Consider the following 14143-nt stretch of genomic DNA (forward strand, 5'->3'; position numbering starts at 1 on the left):
TGGAAAGCAGCTTTGCAGAAAAGGACCTGGGAGTCCTGTTCGAGTTGAACATGAGCCAGCAATGCACCTATAGTAATAGTTTGCTTGTTTTTATGAACTGTGTTAATCACAGATGTTTAGCAAATCAGGTACTGACTATACACTGCCATGAAGAACTGTCAGACCTTTACAGATTATCATGAAGCAAGACCTGATAGGAGAAAGCGAATGCCTCCAAGAAGTCTCTACTCAGTCCTGATTAAGAGCCTTGAGCCATAGGAGGGTGTGCAGCATCCTTGTTGGACTCATTGAGCAATAACCTGTGATTCATGGACTACCAAAGGAGAGTGGTAGAAGTGACCTTGTAGCCCAGGAAACATGGCATTGCTGTTGCTAACAAGGCCACAAATTCAATATAGGCCTCACTTGTCATATTTTGCTTGTTTAGAGCTTTATTTTTGTCCGTTTAACTGGAGTAGCCAGTAATTCTTCAATAAAGTTTTGCATGGCTGGATAGCTAATCTGTGACCTAATCCATCTTTGCCTTGCTTAGATTGGTGTAACTATTGAATGTAATAACAGTTTAAGACACTTGAATTAAGAATCCTTTTAGAGCTCTTAACAGATTTAAGCATTACGACTCAGGATTTGGGTCTACCCAGGCAGGGGGATCACAGTTAAAGCTTTGGAAAAATGCTCTGAAGTTATAATAACCTTACAACCTCGGCAGTTTTATTTGTTTACAGCATAATGCTCAAAGAAACAATTTGAATAGAGCAGACAGACCTAGTGACAGAATCGTTGATTTCAGTAATGTTCTTTTAAGCAAATGTGTAAATATAAAAGGAATTTAGGAGAGGTATCGAAGAAGAAAGGAAAAAGAAAGAAAGGCTTGAAACAGAATACTAACTACTTAAAGGTTGAGAGAATTGTGGGTTACACATTTGTATATATCAAGGTCTGAAAGAGAATAATATATAATGAATAGTGAAATATTATGGTTGAACCAGAATAGAAGTAACACTGAAGTGAGATACTTATCTATGCCAGGTATTAGAGGTTACTTATATCTAATAATCAGAACCTAATCACTAAACCCAGCATTTCTGTAAGAGCAAAAAAAGAAAGAGAATGGTAGAAGTCTATACATGAATGAACAACTCTGTGTAGTTTCTCCTCTGCTATTTCTCCTTTTCCCCTCCCCCAACTATTTAGTTGCCTGTGTTCTGAGGATCCAAAGCCCAGCTCTGATGCTACACAGCTGCATAACCTTGGGGGACATAGATGAGAAAATCACTAAGTTATGAGAGAACCTGCAAGAAGATAAGAAGGGCAAAAGTAGGATTAGGCTACCTGAGAACTTTGGGTCAGATCAAGCCACTAATATCAACAGTGAACGCTAGATGAAACTGGTTTGATTGTTACAATCATGTGTTAACTTTTTCAGTGGTAACCAGGAATATCACTATTCGTGTACTGGGACTGCATAATGTGACAATTATATTAGGATACTTAACAAAATATTGTAAAATGTACATGTTTAATAGAATTTTGAAAGATATACTATAAATGTAATCTTACTCATGATAAAAGAGAACATATTGATTAACTAAACAATTATATGAGGAATGAGAAACATTTCATTTGTCACATTACAAGGAGATATTAGGTTAATAGTTTTAAAGGGATAAGGCTTAAGGAAAGTATATCTCATATCTAAAATGCTGCATCCGGTTTTGGCCCTCCAGTAAAGAAAATTTTTTATCAACTTGAGCAAGTTCAACGGAAGGTCACTGAGATGGTCAGGGTGCTTGAACACAGGCTCTATAAGGAGAGGTTGAAGGAATTGGGCCTATTCATCTTGGAGAAGAGAAGGCTTAAAGGGGACCTAGTTACAGCCTTACAATACCTAAGAGAAGCCTATAGAGAAGATAGCGCCAAGCTCTTTACTGAGGTGCATGGTGGGAGAGAGACAGTGATCATCAGTGTAAACAGAGGAAGTTCTGACTGGATATAAGGAAGGAAAAAAAAAATCTCTACAAGGAGAATTAAGCATCAGAACAAGTTGCCCAAAGAGGTCATGGCATCACCATGCTTAGAAGTTTTCAAGATTGAGAGATGGCAGTTTGAGAGTGAGACTGGATGGAGGGGGACTGTGACTAATACCAACAAAGAGGGAACAGAGGCTGTATTTTCTTTCTTCCCTTACCATCCACCATGATTTCTTTGCACGAACAGTCTAATTATGTACTCCCTGCAGGGTAGGTGGCACTGGTTGATACTACACAAGGCTGAGTTTCACTCAGAGTAGAGAAGAAGAAGAAATATATGTGTAGCTTTCCATTAGATCAGTCTTTCAGTAGTGTCCAAGTGTTATAATCCATTCTCTGCATTGAGTGAAAAAAATCTCTGCTAGGGCAGTGTATCCTTTCATTTAAGGCCACCAAACATCTTGCAGGAGTCAGTTTTAACACAGGTGGAAAACACATAACCAAGCCTTTTGGCATGTTTTAAAACTGGTCATGAAACGACACACTGAGCTGCACTGCCAAATCTGTATAAAGCTAAGAACCAGTAAGAGCTACATCTCTATTGTACTGGAGGGGAAGAAGAACAGGGAAGATGACCAGTATCCTTAAATTAAAAGGGGGGGGTGGGGGGTGGGGTAAATTTGGAGAAAAACCTATTTGCTAGCATTGAGCTGCTCAACTTAAATAGCCATTTTCTGTTTCTTTATATTAGGAAATAGTGTGTGCTTTTTTTTTTTCTTAAATCTGGTTGGAAGGAATGACAATTTTGAAAATAATCCATAAGATTTTCATTTGCAAAATAATTTTTAAACATTAAAACATTACCTCATTAAAAGAAGAAAGGTTAAGTTTTTTAGCAATGAACTTCTTCAGATGCAAGACTGTTGCTTGTGCTGAGCAGCGGATCCATTTTCTTTTCAATCCACGTAATTTGCTGCTATTGCATTCCAAACAGATGCTTACCTTCAGGAAAAAGGAAACACAGTCAGGACTAGTTGACTGAATTTTTTGCAGTCTCCATTATGCATTTCACATGAAGCATTTATTAGCCCAACAAAAAGGTGAAAATGTAGAATACCAGTATTTAAAGCAAAATGCATCCAGTGTCATTAAAAAAAGATCATCTAGCATTTTGTCAGCTTACTGTTAAGCACCATTCAACTTGTGAGAGAAACCATGTTGGTTTTGCATAATTGGGGATGGGGCTTTGCAATATTAAGGCTTTACAATATTAGAGCTTTAAGATCAAATTAAGGCTTTGCAATATTAAGATTTTTCAATACCAGGGCTGGGGCTAAGTTACTAAGGGAACGAAACAAAGGGTTTGAGATACCATAACTTAAAAAAACACACTCTGTGGTTAAAGACAATATCATCCTTGGATGAAAGATACGCTTCGTGGTTAAAAAGAATACTATCTTTGTACAACCTATAAAACTAAGCAGGTGCAGGCTGGTTAAACAGTAAGTTGGGGTACCACATGTCTGCCAGAGAGTTATGAAATCAAACCATAAAAGGAGATAAATAAATAAGAGGAAGGGGCATAAGAAATCGAGTAAGGGAAGATGTAACCAGAGGTGGGACAGTTAGCATGTAGATTATACGAGCTGGATAGGCTGTAAACCTTGGAGTACCCAACCAATGGGGAAACAAGGGAGGGAATTTGTGGACGGGATAGGAAATATAAATCAAAGTTCTGCCTTTGCTGTGTGTGCCTACTTGCTAGGACACCTGTTTTTGCAAAAACATTAATAAATAGCTGCTTCGCTGTTGTGTCTACACTGAGCTTTTACAAGAAAAGTTTTATCTACAGACAATTTCTCACAAACTCAAAAGGGATCTGGACAAAAGTTCAAGGTAGAATTTCAGGGCTGCCTTGTTCCAGACCTTTATTCTAACTGCAGAGGTTACAACTAGTTCAGAAGCAGCCAAGGTCAAGGCCAAAGTGAGTTACCTAATATGAAAAGCTGTCAGGACCCTAAGCTCATTCCCCTCCCCCCTGGGGGTTTGGTTGCCTGAGCTCAGGGCCAATTTTGACAAGCAGCTGTATGACCATGAAACTGTAGTGAAGAAAGAGCTGTTTGAGAAAAAGCTTAAAGAAATTTCAGTGTGGGCTTACTTCGCTCCACTTGACAGCACTGTTTAAGCTGAAGCTCCCTCCCCTAGTTGGTGCCTCTGCATGAGCTACATTGCAGCCATGCCTGTGCCTGGTCTAGACCCCAACCCACAGATTAGACTTCTTGGCTTGACCTTGGATCTGTCTCATCAGTATAGACTTAGCTTGGTGATCATTGGACTGTGTATACCCTCAGTTACTGTCTCAGTCTCTGGACCTGACTTTGACCTGCCGATTTGACTTTCTGGCCTAACCTTGGATCTGAATCATAGAATCATAGAACAGTTAGGGTTGGAAAGGACCTTAAGATCATCTAGTTCCAACCCCCCTGCCATGGGCAGGGACACCTCGCACTAGACCATATCACCCGAGACTGTCCAACCTGGCCTTGAACACTGCCAGGGATGCAGCCTTTACAACTTCTTTCGGCAATCTGTTCCAGTGCCTCACCACCCTTACAGTAAAGAACTTCCTTATATCTAACCTGAACTTCCCCCGTTTCAGTTTAAACCCATTGCTCCCTGCCCTATCACTACAGTCCTTGATGAAGAGTCCCTCTCTAGTATCTTTGTAGGCCCGCTTCAGATATTGGAAGACTGCTATGAGGTCTCCATGCAGCTTCTCTTCTCCAGGCTGAACAGGCCCAACTTCCTCAGCCTGTCTTCATATAGGAGGTGCTCCAGCCCCCTGATCATCCTCATGGCCCTCCTCTGGACTTGCTCCAAAAGCTCTATGACCTTCTTATGTTGAGGACACCAGAACTGTACACAGTAGTCCAAGTGGGGTCTCACTCATCAGTAAAGATTTACTGTCACTGTCACCAGAGCTGCTATGCCTTCCTTTTTCAGGTATTGTGGGACTGCACAAGGTCAGTGCCCCATCTGCCTTGCTGACACTATTGGCTCCTGGCTTGCCTGCCCCTACTGAGCAGCAGCTTGTCCTTGTTGCTCCTTGACAAAACCATTAGCACCTTTTAATGACTATTTCTAATCTAACCTCTGAAGCCAGTAATGTAACTTAATATTTAAGGCATGTTTTAAAATAATATTTTGAACTTTAAAATTTATTGACGCAGATGATGTACAAAATTTTTGAAGTTCAAAAGATTATATGGGAAAAAAGTGTCATTTTGATCTCTGCTTCAATTCTCCTTTTCTCAATTGTCTATTTTCCTTATTTAGTCTAAGCCCCTTAGAATAAGTTTTATTCTGTGCACTTCAATGATCTGGTACAAAGCACAATCGCTCCGAATACTACCATTGCACTATCATTAAATGGAAAATTAATCCAAACAATTTACTTTGGACACAGTTAGTAGGGAAACACAAAGGCAGTCACTTGTGTATTACAATAGCAAGTTTTATACTTAAACAGGTTTTTTTGTTTAAAGTTTGACATTAAATACTAAGTAAAAGAAGACTTTTCATTTCAATTATTGAAACATAGTCCTGATGCACTGGAGTGGCATGGGAGTAGACTCTCAGATAAAGGTCCCAAATGACTTGAAATCTATTTAGAATCATAGAACAGTTAGGGTTGGAAAGGACCTGAAGATCACCTAGTTCCAACCCCCCTGCCACGGGCAGGGACACCTCGCACTAAACCATGTTGCCCAAGGCTCTGTCCAACCTGGCCTTGAACACCGCCAGGGATGGAGCATTCACAACTTCCTTGGGCAACCCATTCCAGTGCCTCACCACCCTCACTGTAAAGAACTTCTTCCTTATATCTGATCTAAACTTCCCCTGTTTAAGTTTGAAGCCATTACCCCTTCTCGTACCACTACAGTCCCTAAGGAAGAGTCCCTCTCCAGCATCCTTATAGGCCCCCTTCAGAAACTGGAAGACTGCTATGAGGTCTCCACGCAGCCTTCTCTTCTCCAGGCTGAACAGCCCCAACTCTCTCAGCCTGTCTTCATATGGGAGGTGCTCTAGCCCACTTACCATCCTTGTGGCCCTCCTCTGGACTTGCTCCAACAGTTCCATGCCCTTTTTATGTTGAGGACACCAGAACTGTACGCAGTACTCCAAGTGAGGTCTCACGAGAGCAGAGTAGAGGGGCAGGATCACCTCCTTTGACCTGCTGGTCACGCTTCTTTTGATGCAGCGCAGGATACAGTTGGCTTTCTGGGCTGCAAGTGCACACTGCTGGCTCATGTTAAGTTTCTCATCGACCAACATGGCTAAGTCCTTCTCTGCAGGGCTGCTCTGAATCTCTTCTCTGCCCAACCTGTAGCAGTGCCTGGGATTGCCCTGACCCAGGTGTAGGACCTTGCATTTGGCTTGGTTAAACTTCATAAGGTTGGCATCGGCCTACCTCACAAGCATGTCCAGGTCCCTCTGGATGGCATCCCTTCCCTCCAGCCTATCAACTGAACCACACAGCTTGGCGTCGTCAGCAAACTTGCTGAGGGCACACTCAATCCCACTGTCCATGTCGCCGACAAAGATATTGAACAGGATCGGTCCCAACACCCACCCCTGAGAGACACCACACGTTACTGGTTTCCAACTGGACATTGATCCGTTTACCACAACTCTTTGCATGTGGCCATCCAGCCAGTTCTTTATCCGCTGAGTGGTCCATCCATCAAATTGATGTCTCTCCAATTTAGAGACGAGGATGTCGTGCGGGACAGTGTCGAACGCTTTGCACAAGTCCAGGTAGATGACGTCAACTGCTCTGCCCCTGTCCATCAGTTCCATAGCCCCATCATAGGAGGCCACCAAATTGGTTAGGCAGGATTTCCCCTTAGTGAAGCCATGTTGGCTGTCACCAACTGCCTCGTTGTTTTTCATGTGCCTTAGCATGCTTTCCAGGAGAATCTGCTCCAGGATTTTGCCAGGCACAGAGGTGAGGCTGACTGGTCTGTAGTTCCCCGGGTTTTCCACCTTCCCCCTCCTGAAAATGGGGGTTATATTACCCTTCTTCCAGTCATCAGGAACTTCACCTGACTGCCATGATTTTTCAAATATGATGGACAGTGGTTTAGCAACTTCATTCGCCAGCTCCTTCTGGACCCGCAGATGGATTTCATCAGGTCCCATGGACTTGTGCATGTTCAGGTTCTTAAGATGGTCTCAAACCTGATCCTCTCCTACAGTGGGCCTAAGGTCTTCATTTTCACAGTCCCTGCATCCGCCTTCCAAGACTTTCGTGGTGTGGTCAGAGCACTTGCTAGTGAAGACTGAGGCAAAGAAGTCATTAAGAACCTCAGCCTTCTCCAAATCCAGGGTAGCCAGTTGTCCCGATAGCTTCCGGAGAGTGCCCACATTGTCCCTAGTCTGTCTTTTGTGTGCTACGTACCTATAGAATCCTTTCCTGTTATCTTTCACATCCCTTGCCAGATTTAATTATAACAGGGCCTTAGCTTTCCTAACCTGGTCCCTAGCTTCCCAGACAATATGCCTGTATTCTTTCCAGGCTGCCTGTCCTCGCTTCCACTTGTTATAAGCTTCTTTTTTCTCTCTAAGTTTCCTCAGCAGCTCCTTATCCATCCATGGAGGTCTCCTGGCCCTCCTGCCACACTTCCTTTTAGTCGGGATGCAACACTCCTGAGCATGTAGCAGGTGATCCTTGAATATCAACCAGCAGTCTTGGGCCCCCCTGCCCTCTAGGGCTTTATCCCATGGAACCTTACTAAGCAGGTTCCTGAAGAGGCCAAAGTCTGCTCTCTTGAAGTCCAGGGCAGTGAGCTTGCTGCATGCTCTTCTCACTGTCCTGAGGATCTCTAACTCGACCATCTCATGATCGCTACAGCCAAGGCTGCCCTGAAGCATCACATTTCCAACCAGTCCCTTCCTGTTGGTGAAAACGAGGTCAAGCATGGCACCTCTCCTTGTCGGCTCCTCTATTACTTGAGAGCACTTCATCCACAGAGTCCTCCTGATCAGGTAGCCCGTAACGGATCCCCACTGTAATGTCCCCATTGCTGTTCTCCCTTTGACCCTGAACCACAAACACTCTGTTGACTCATCACCTGCCCCCAGGCAGAGTTCCATACTCTCCAGCCTATGACTGACATAAATAGCTACTCCCCCTCCCCGTCTGTGGGCCTGTCTTTTCTAAAGAGCCTATAAACTTCCATTCCAATACTCCAGTCATAGGAGCCATCCCACCATGTTTCTGTGATACCAATGATATCATATCCCTGTAGCCGTGCACACATCTCTAATTCCTCTTGTTTGTTCCCCATACTACGGGCGTTTATATAGAGGTATCTGAGCCGAGCTCCAGATGAAGCCGACTCAATGGCTAGGGCAGCTGAAATATCTCTACATCGCTCTAAGCACTTATTATAGGTGCTGGCAACTGACCAGGAGTGTTGGGATGGATCAATGCTCCCCTCCCCCAACACATCTAGTTTAAAGCTTTCTTGACCAGCCTGGCAAGCCTCCTACCAAAACAGCTCTTCCCCTTGTCAGACCAGCTCCACCAGCCTCCAGTAGACCTGGCCTCCCAAATTGAATCCCATGTTCTAAATAGCCAAAGCCCTGACTATGGCACCACCATTCTAACCATTTATTAACCTGCCAAATGCACCTAGCTTTTTTAAGGTCCTCCCCTTTATCCTGGAGAATCGATGAAAATCTATATCTGAGCTCCAGAGCCCCTAACCACCTCTCCCAGGGCTCTGTAGTCCTTCTTAATGTTCTCCAGGCTACTGCTATCTATATCTCTAGCACCCACATGGACCACTAGAAGGGGGTAACAGTCAGCAGGACTTACTAGACCAGGCAGCCTCTCAGCAACATCCCTGATCCGAGCCCCTGGCAGGCACCACGCCTCCCTCGAGACTGGATCAGGCCGGCAGATGAGTGCCTCTGTGCCTTTCAGAGTAGAATCCCCTACTACTATGACCCACTGCTTTTTCCTGGAGGCACCTCTTTACTGGTGCATCAGCTGGTTGTTCATTTGGTGTGGTGGGTGTTTCCTTGTTAGCTCCCTGCAGAGCTGTGAAGTGGTTCTGGGTGGGGATGTGGGATTTAGGAGGAAGCTCCTTGCTGTTAATTGTCCTCTTCCTCCTTTTTTTGTTGTTTTTGTTACTAGCTCCCAGCTTCCTGGATTAATGCCCTCCTTCTTTCCTGTAAGCGCTATGATGGACGCTTGTGGCCCCTGCACAGTTTGGGCCTGAGGCAAGCAGTCCAGCTCCCTCTCAGCTTCCCTGACATCTTTTAGTTTATCAACAGCCTCCCGCAGCTCAGCCACCTGCTGCATGAGGACCTCCACTAGGGGACACCGAGTGCAGCCCCACCCATTTTGTACCCTCGCCTCAAGAGGCCAGTCAAGGCATCTACTACACTCTGAGGTCTGTGCTGCAACCTCCCCTCTCATCAGCTCTGTCTGGGTGCCTACGCTGGCCACTGCTGGGGTAGCCAGAGCAGAGCTCCCAGACTAGGCCCTGGTCCTGAGACGAGTGCTCACCATCCCACTTCGACTGCCCGCTCACCCTGCCTGTGCGAACTGCCACACCACACCCTGACTGCCATGCCACACCCCAGTCACTCACACTCCCTGGGGTGGGTTTTTACCCACTGAGGGCTGATGCCATCCCTCCTGGTGCCGCCCCCTGTGAGTCAGCTGATCGTGTCAGCTGAGCTGCCGGCTCCTGGGCAAGTCCTGTCGAGGACTTGAGGCTCCCTCGGTGGCTCTTGCTGCTCAGAACTGAGGCTCCTGGACGCTGTGCTTCCCCCTGCTCCGGTGTTGAAGGCGTCCTCTCTGGAGATACTCACCTTGGCAGTTGACCATTAGTGGTCGATGATGACCCGTTTGAATCTGCCACTGTCACTCTTGGCACCGCCCCCTGTGAGTCAGCTGCTCGCATCAGCTGAGCTGCAGGCTCCTGGGCAAGTCCTGTCGAGGACTTGAGGCTCCCTCGGTGGCTCTTGCTGCTCAGAACTGAGGCTCCTGGACGCTGTGCTTCCTCCCGCTCCATTGTTGAAGGCCAATATTTCATTTGAGATGAAAGCCAAAACAACGTTTAGCCAATATTCAGGAAACTCAAATAACTATCAAACCTTAATGAAATTCTCAAAACCAAATTTCTCCACAGCTACCTAAATAAAAAAGATGAAGCTCAAGTTTACACAAAAGCATGGAAGAACACTCTATCTTGTCTCTGTCAGAGGGCAAAATGTTTATCAAAATAAAATAATCATTTAAAGACGAAGTGGAAATACAAAATAAAACTAAGAAATGCCCTATATCAGAAGTAATCCCACCTGTTCATCACTTCGATGATAGTCATTATCTTCTTCCTGTTTTTCTTCAGAAGTTTCTTTGTTTGAATTTTCATCTGGTTTAGTTTCACCTTTCAGAAGAAAGCAGACCATTACAATAATTAAATCAGACATATCAGATGATCTGAAAGAAATCAGATATCCTGAAACAAAGTGAAGACTATAAGAGCAACTGTGGGGTTTTTGTTTGTTTTTTATTTTTAAGTAATTAGGCTTGTCAGAGTATGATCAGCTTCTAACCAGGAAAAAAGTTGGAAAGCAGCTTTATTCTTGGTAGCAGAGATGTGGACACTAATTCAAAGCTTCCCAGAAAATCAATTCAAGACACCTTGCTACAAATTTGTCAGGGCTCATTCACTATTCCATAAAACTGATATGCTCTCCTGACAGTCACAGATTTGAGAATTCTTTTTCCCTCAGATAAATACATACACATATACATTTTAAGTATAACCACCACAGCATTTCTATCATAAAATTACACTTAACATCAGCAGTTTATGAAGTTAATGCAATTCAGGACTGGGATATAAGGTAACCTTTTCATATCATAGAGTTCCCACATGGATACTACTGAAGATCTCCAGGAACACATTACAGCCAGATAAAAGAACACATTCTATAAACAAGTGTGATGCAAAACAATACTGCACTTAGATGGTGAGTTCGAAGTGGTGAGTTCTTGTATATAGTCCAATATATAAGCACAAGCAAGCCTTGTACAATATTATGCAACAATTATGAATGCTAATAAATATTAGCTAGACACCTAACTCTGACAGATCCTTTCAGCAGCTTAATGGCACTCTGTACCCCCACCCCAAGACAGAATAAACATAAGACCATTTACCATTGCGATGTGAATCTAGATGTTGTTTTGCAGAGCATGTCTCCCCTTTGATGTCCCCTGGTACTTCCATACCCAATTTGTAATAGAATTCTCTCTGCTTTTTAATTTCTGCTGTTTAAAATTGTAAATATTAGTTATTTAATAGTTTTAGCACAATTTTTATCAAGGTCTTCCAAAACTCTCTTCTGTTCTATAAAAGCAGCTTGTCAGGCAGGAAGTGGTATTAGCACTTCTTGCTACGTCTCTACTCTTGCTGCCATAATCAAGTTACCCTAGATCTTATTCTCGAGAAGCAGAAGTTATTTGCAGATCTATTATTGCACCATTCTGTTATTACTTATAAAATAAATTTTAAATACTATACCATACTTTGTGTTTTTCCCCCTTCAATGTTTCTGTCAAAATATTGGTTTTGATATTTATCCATATTTCTGATTTTCAGTATCCTAGAAACAATTTAAAAATAATCTCTTTACCTAAACTTGCTTATAAACGTCCAATAATGTCCTCACTTGACAGTTTAATTGGATTGAAATATTCTACTTAAATAAAAGTAGCAACACACCACTGAAAAATAATACTTAATTACTATAAAGCATTCCTTTAGTTCAACAGGTTAATTATCAAAATAGATTATAAGAACACCAATGGAAAGGTAGCTGCTAGCAAAGGATTTAAGTACATCTTAGGAGAAGAAAAATTAACTGAAACTGAAAGTTATGCTACATTAGTATTCTACCTCTGAGAACTCTGCAAAGCTGTCAAAAATACATTAATATGTACACAGTTTATTAAAGAAGAATGTATGCAACTTATAGAATGCCAACATGAAAAAGTTGTAGTGCTATTTAGGTTTACATATTACTTTTCTTTGAAATAACACCAGCATTTTTGTTTCTGAAGTTTTTTTCAGTAACACTGCTAGTAGAAGTCTAAAATTAAAACATAAACAACACAAGTATAGAGGAAAAGTAGTGCTAGAACCAGAACAAGTGAAGATGCTATTTTTCACACACACACCCTCCCCAAACATTTTCCTCACTTCCTCCTTGTTAATGTAAAGGAACTATGTGTAAATCTAACATTTAGTAAAAATAGGTCATACCAGAAAACTTACCTTCTTGGAGGCCTGGCACAAGTTTGTAAACAATATCTTGCATTGTTCTATCATGACTAGCAGGAAAAAAAAAAAGAAAATTGAAGGTTTGAATTAGCCATCTTGATACAAAACAGTTCTCTTAAAGAGATTCAGTATTAAGTCAGCTCTACAAACCTCTAAAGTCTCATAAGAAATAAAAATATTTATCTATCTTGGATGACTGAAATATCAAACATGAGATAACAGTTAATAAGAAAGGAATGCAAGATAAAGTTCAGGCTAAGACAAGAACTGACAAAAGTTGAACTGACAAAAGTTAAACTGACAAAAGTTTAACAGAAATGATAGGAAGGATGGTCTTTATGATGCAAAGGATGGCATCCTGTGAGAGATGTCATATACCTGCATGCGTATCAGTAACATAATTCTCAAAATTCCTTGATAATTTTGACAAAAGCTTTTTTTTCATTTTCTGTTTCTAGACACTAGACACTTTTCTGTTTCTATAAACTAGACTGTTTCTTATCCCTTTTAATTAATCTCTCATGTTGCTAGGTTGTTTAGTTAACCATACTGGGCTTTTTAAAAAACATGAGGAAAAAAGGCTCTAAGAATAAAAGAGAACAAAGAAGAGAACAAAGGAAAGAAAATTTGCATTTGCTCTTATAATTCAGCATTTTACCCAAGAGCAACATCATGTAGCTCAGAATCCCATCTAGCTACAAAAAGACAGACTGATCCAGCACATAAGGAAAGAAATGGTGGGGAAGTAGGACTGGTTAAGATTCTAAACACTGATGTTTTCAAATCAAAGTTTAACTACAAGCTGCCATTTCCTGGATTACTCTAAAACATGTCATTGATTCAAAGGACCAGAACATTACCCTGACTTCCAAACTATACATAAAATACAATACAATCTAAAACACCAGCCTCATCTGCTACCAGGGCATTAACCCCAAAAGAGTTTACAATACCAAACTCCAGCTTTTACTATCAGGTTAGAATTTTTAAATGTCATTTAAAATTTCAGGAACATCTCCAAAAACATTTCAATCTAAACGAATGATTTTAGCTACCAGCATGAGGACAGAGGTGAGAATTTAACAACACTCTTGATGATGAAACATGAGATGCATTTGTTCAAGATCATAGATTCTTGTAACTAAGGCATAATACAAAGTTCCTCCCTATTAATTCTCTACTGAAGAAACCACAGACTTTCAAAAGCAGGTTGGAAAAAGTTTATCTATCTGTTTCAATCATTAAGGGGCAGTATTTTGTAACTAGCTCAGGAAAATACATCTCTAGGAGGGCATCTTCATTTTTTGAAGCAGTAGAGCAAAGAACCTAGACTGAAGAAGGGGATTGATTTTTAAAAAGACATAATACTGTGCATTCAGTGTCCACAAACAATTGTCAAATCCACTTCTAACTACTCAATTTGAGGCTATGCTCCCAAGCCTCTCTTAGCATTGAAAACAGGCTTCTGAAGCAATACATGGATGTATTTCTGTAGCTTTACAGAGGATGACCATGTTGTCTTAAGTGCCATTTGTTTCTTCTTGGCTACTGGCATGGATTTATCATTGCTGTTTTGTCATATTTCAAAATACACTCTAGTATAGTCTCTACATCATTCTCAGAAGGTATAAGAAAACTCTATCTTATTTCTGACTCCTGAAGGGGACTCAGTTTTGAGCAATTCAGACAGTTTTTATAGGACATGCACAATTCTCAGTGAAAGTGGAGAAAGAATCAAATTCATTTTCGATAGCCACTTCTTCAAAAGCTGCACTAGAACCAAGATGCGCGCATTCAAAGCAGTGC

At 41.9% G+C, this 14143-nt stretch overlaps 1 protein-coding gene across 7 annotated transcripts in view; it reads right to left on the minus strand.

The window, feature by feature from the left end:
• The window catches only part of LOC115601766 (polycomb group RING finger protein 3-like), a 111016-nt gene that overhangs the window by 42549 nt on the left and 54324 nt on the right, over positions 1 to 14143 (minus strand). For 5 of the 7 annotated variants that reach the window (XM_030472154.1, XM_030472150.1, XM_030472152.1 and 2 more), the window contains exons 5-8: positions 12332 to 12387; positions 11215 to 11325; positions 10347 to 10435; positions 2835 to 2972 (exon numbers count right to left, since the gene is read on the minus strand). In XM_030472154.1, the coding sequence (XP_030328014.1) occupies positions 2835 to 2972; positions 10347 to 10435; positions 11215 to 11325; positions 12332 to 12387 (394 nt within the window). The remainder of the gene's footprint in view (positions 1 to 2834; positions 2973 to 10346; positions 10436 to 11214; positions 11326 to 12331; positions 12388 to 14143) is intronic. The other 2 variants (XM_030472155.1, XM_030472156.1) reach the window with 2 other exon arrangements.

This window comes from Strigops habroptila, chromosome W (assembly GCF_004027225.2).
Source record: "Strigops habroptila isolate Jane chromosome W, bStrHab1.2.pri, whole genome shotgun sequence".
Classification (NCBI taxonomy): domain Eukaryota; kingdom Metazoa; phylum Chordata; class Aves; order Psittaciformes; family Psittacidae; genus Strigops; species Strigops habroptila.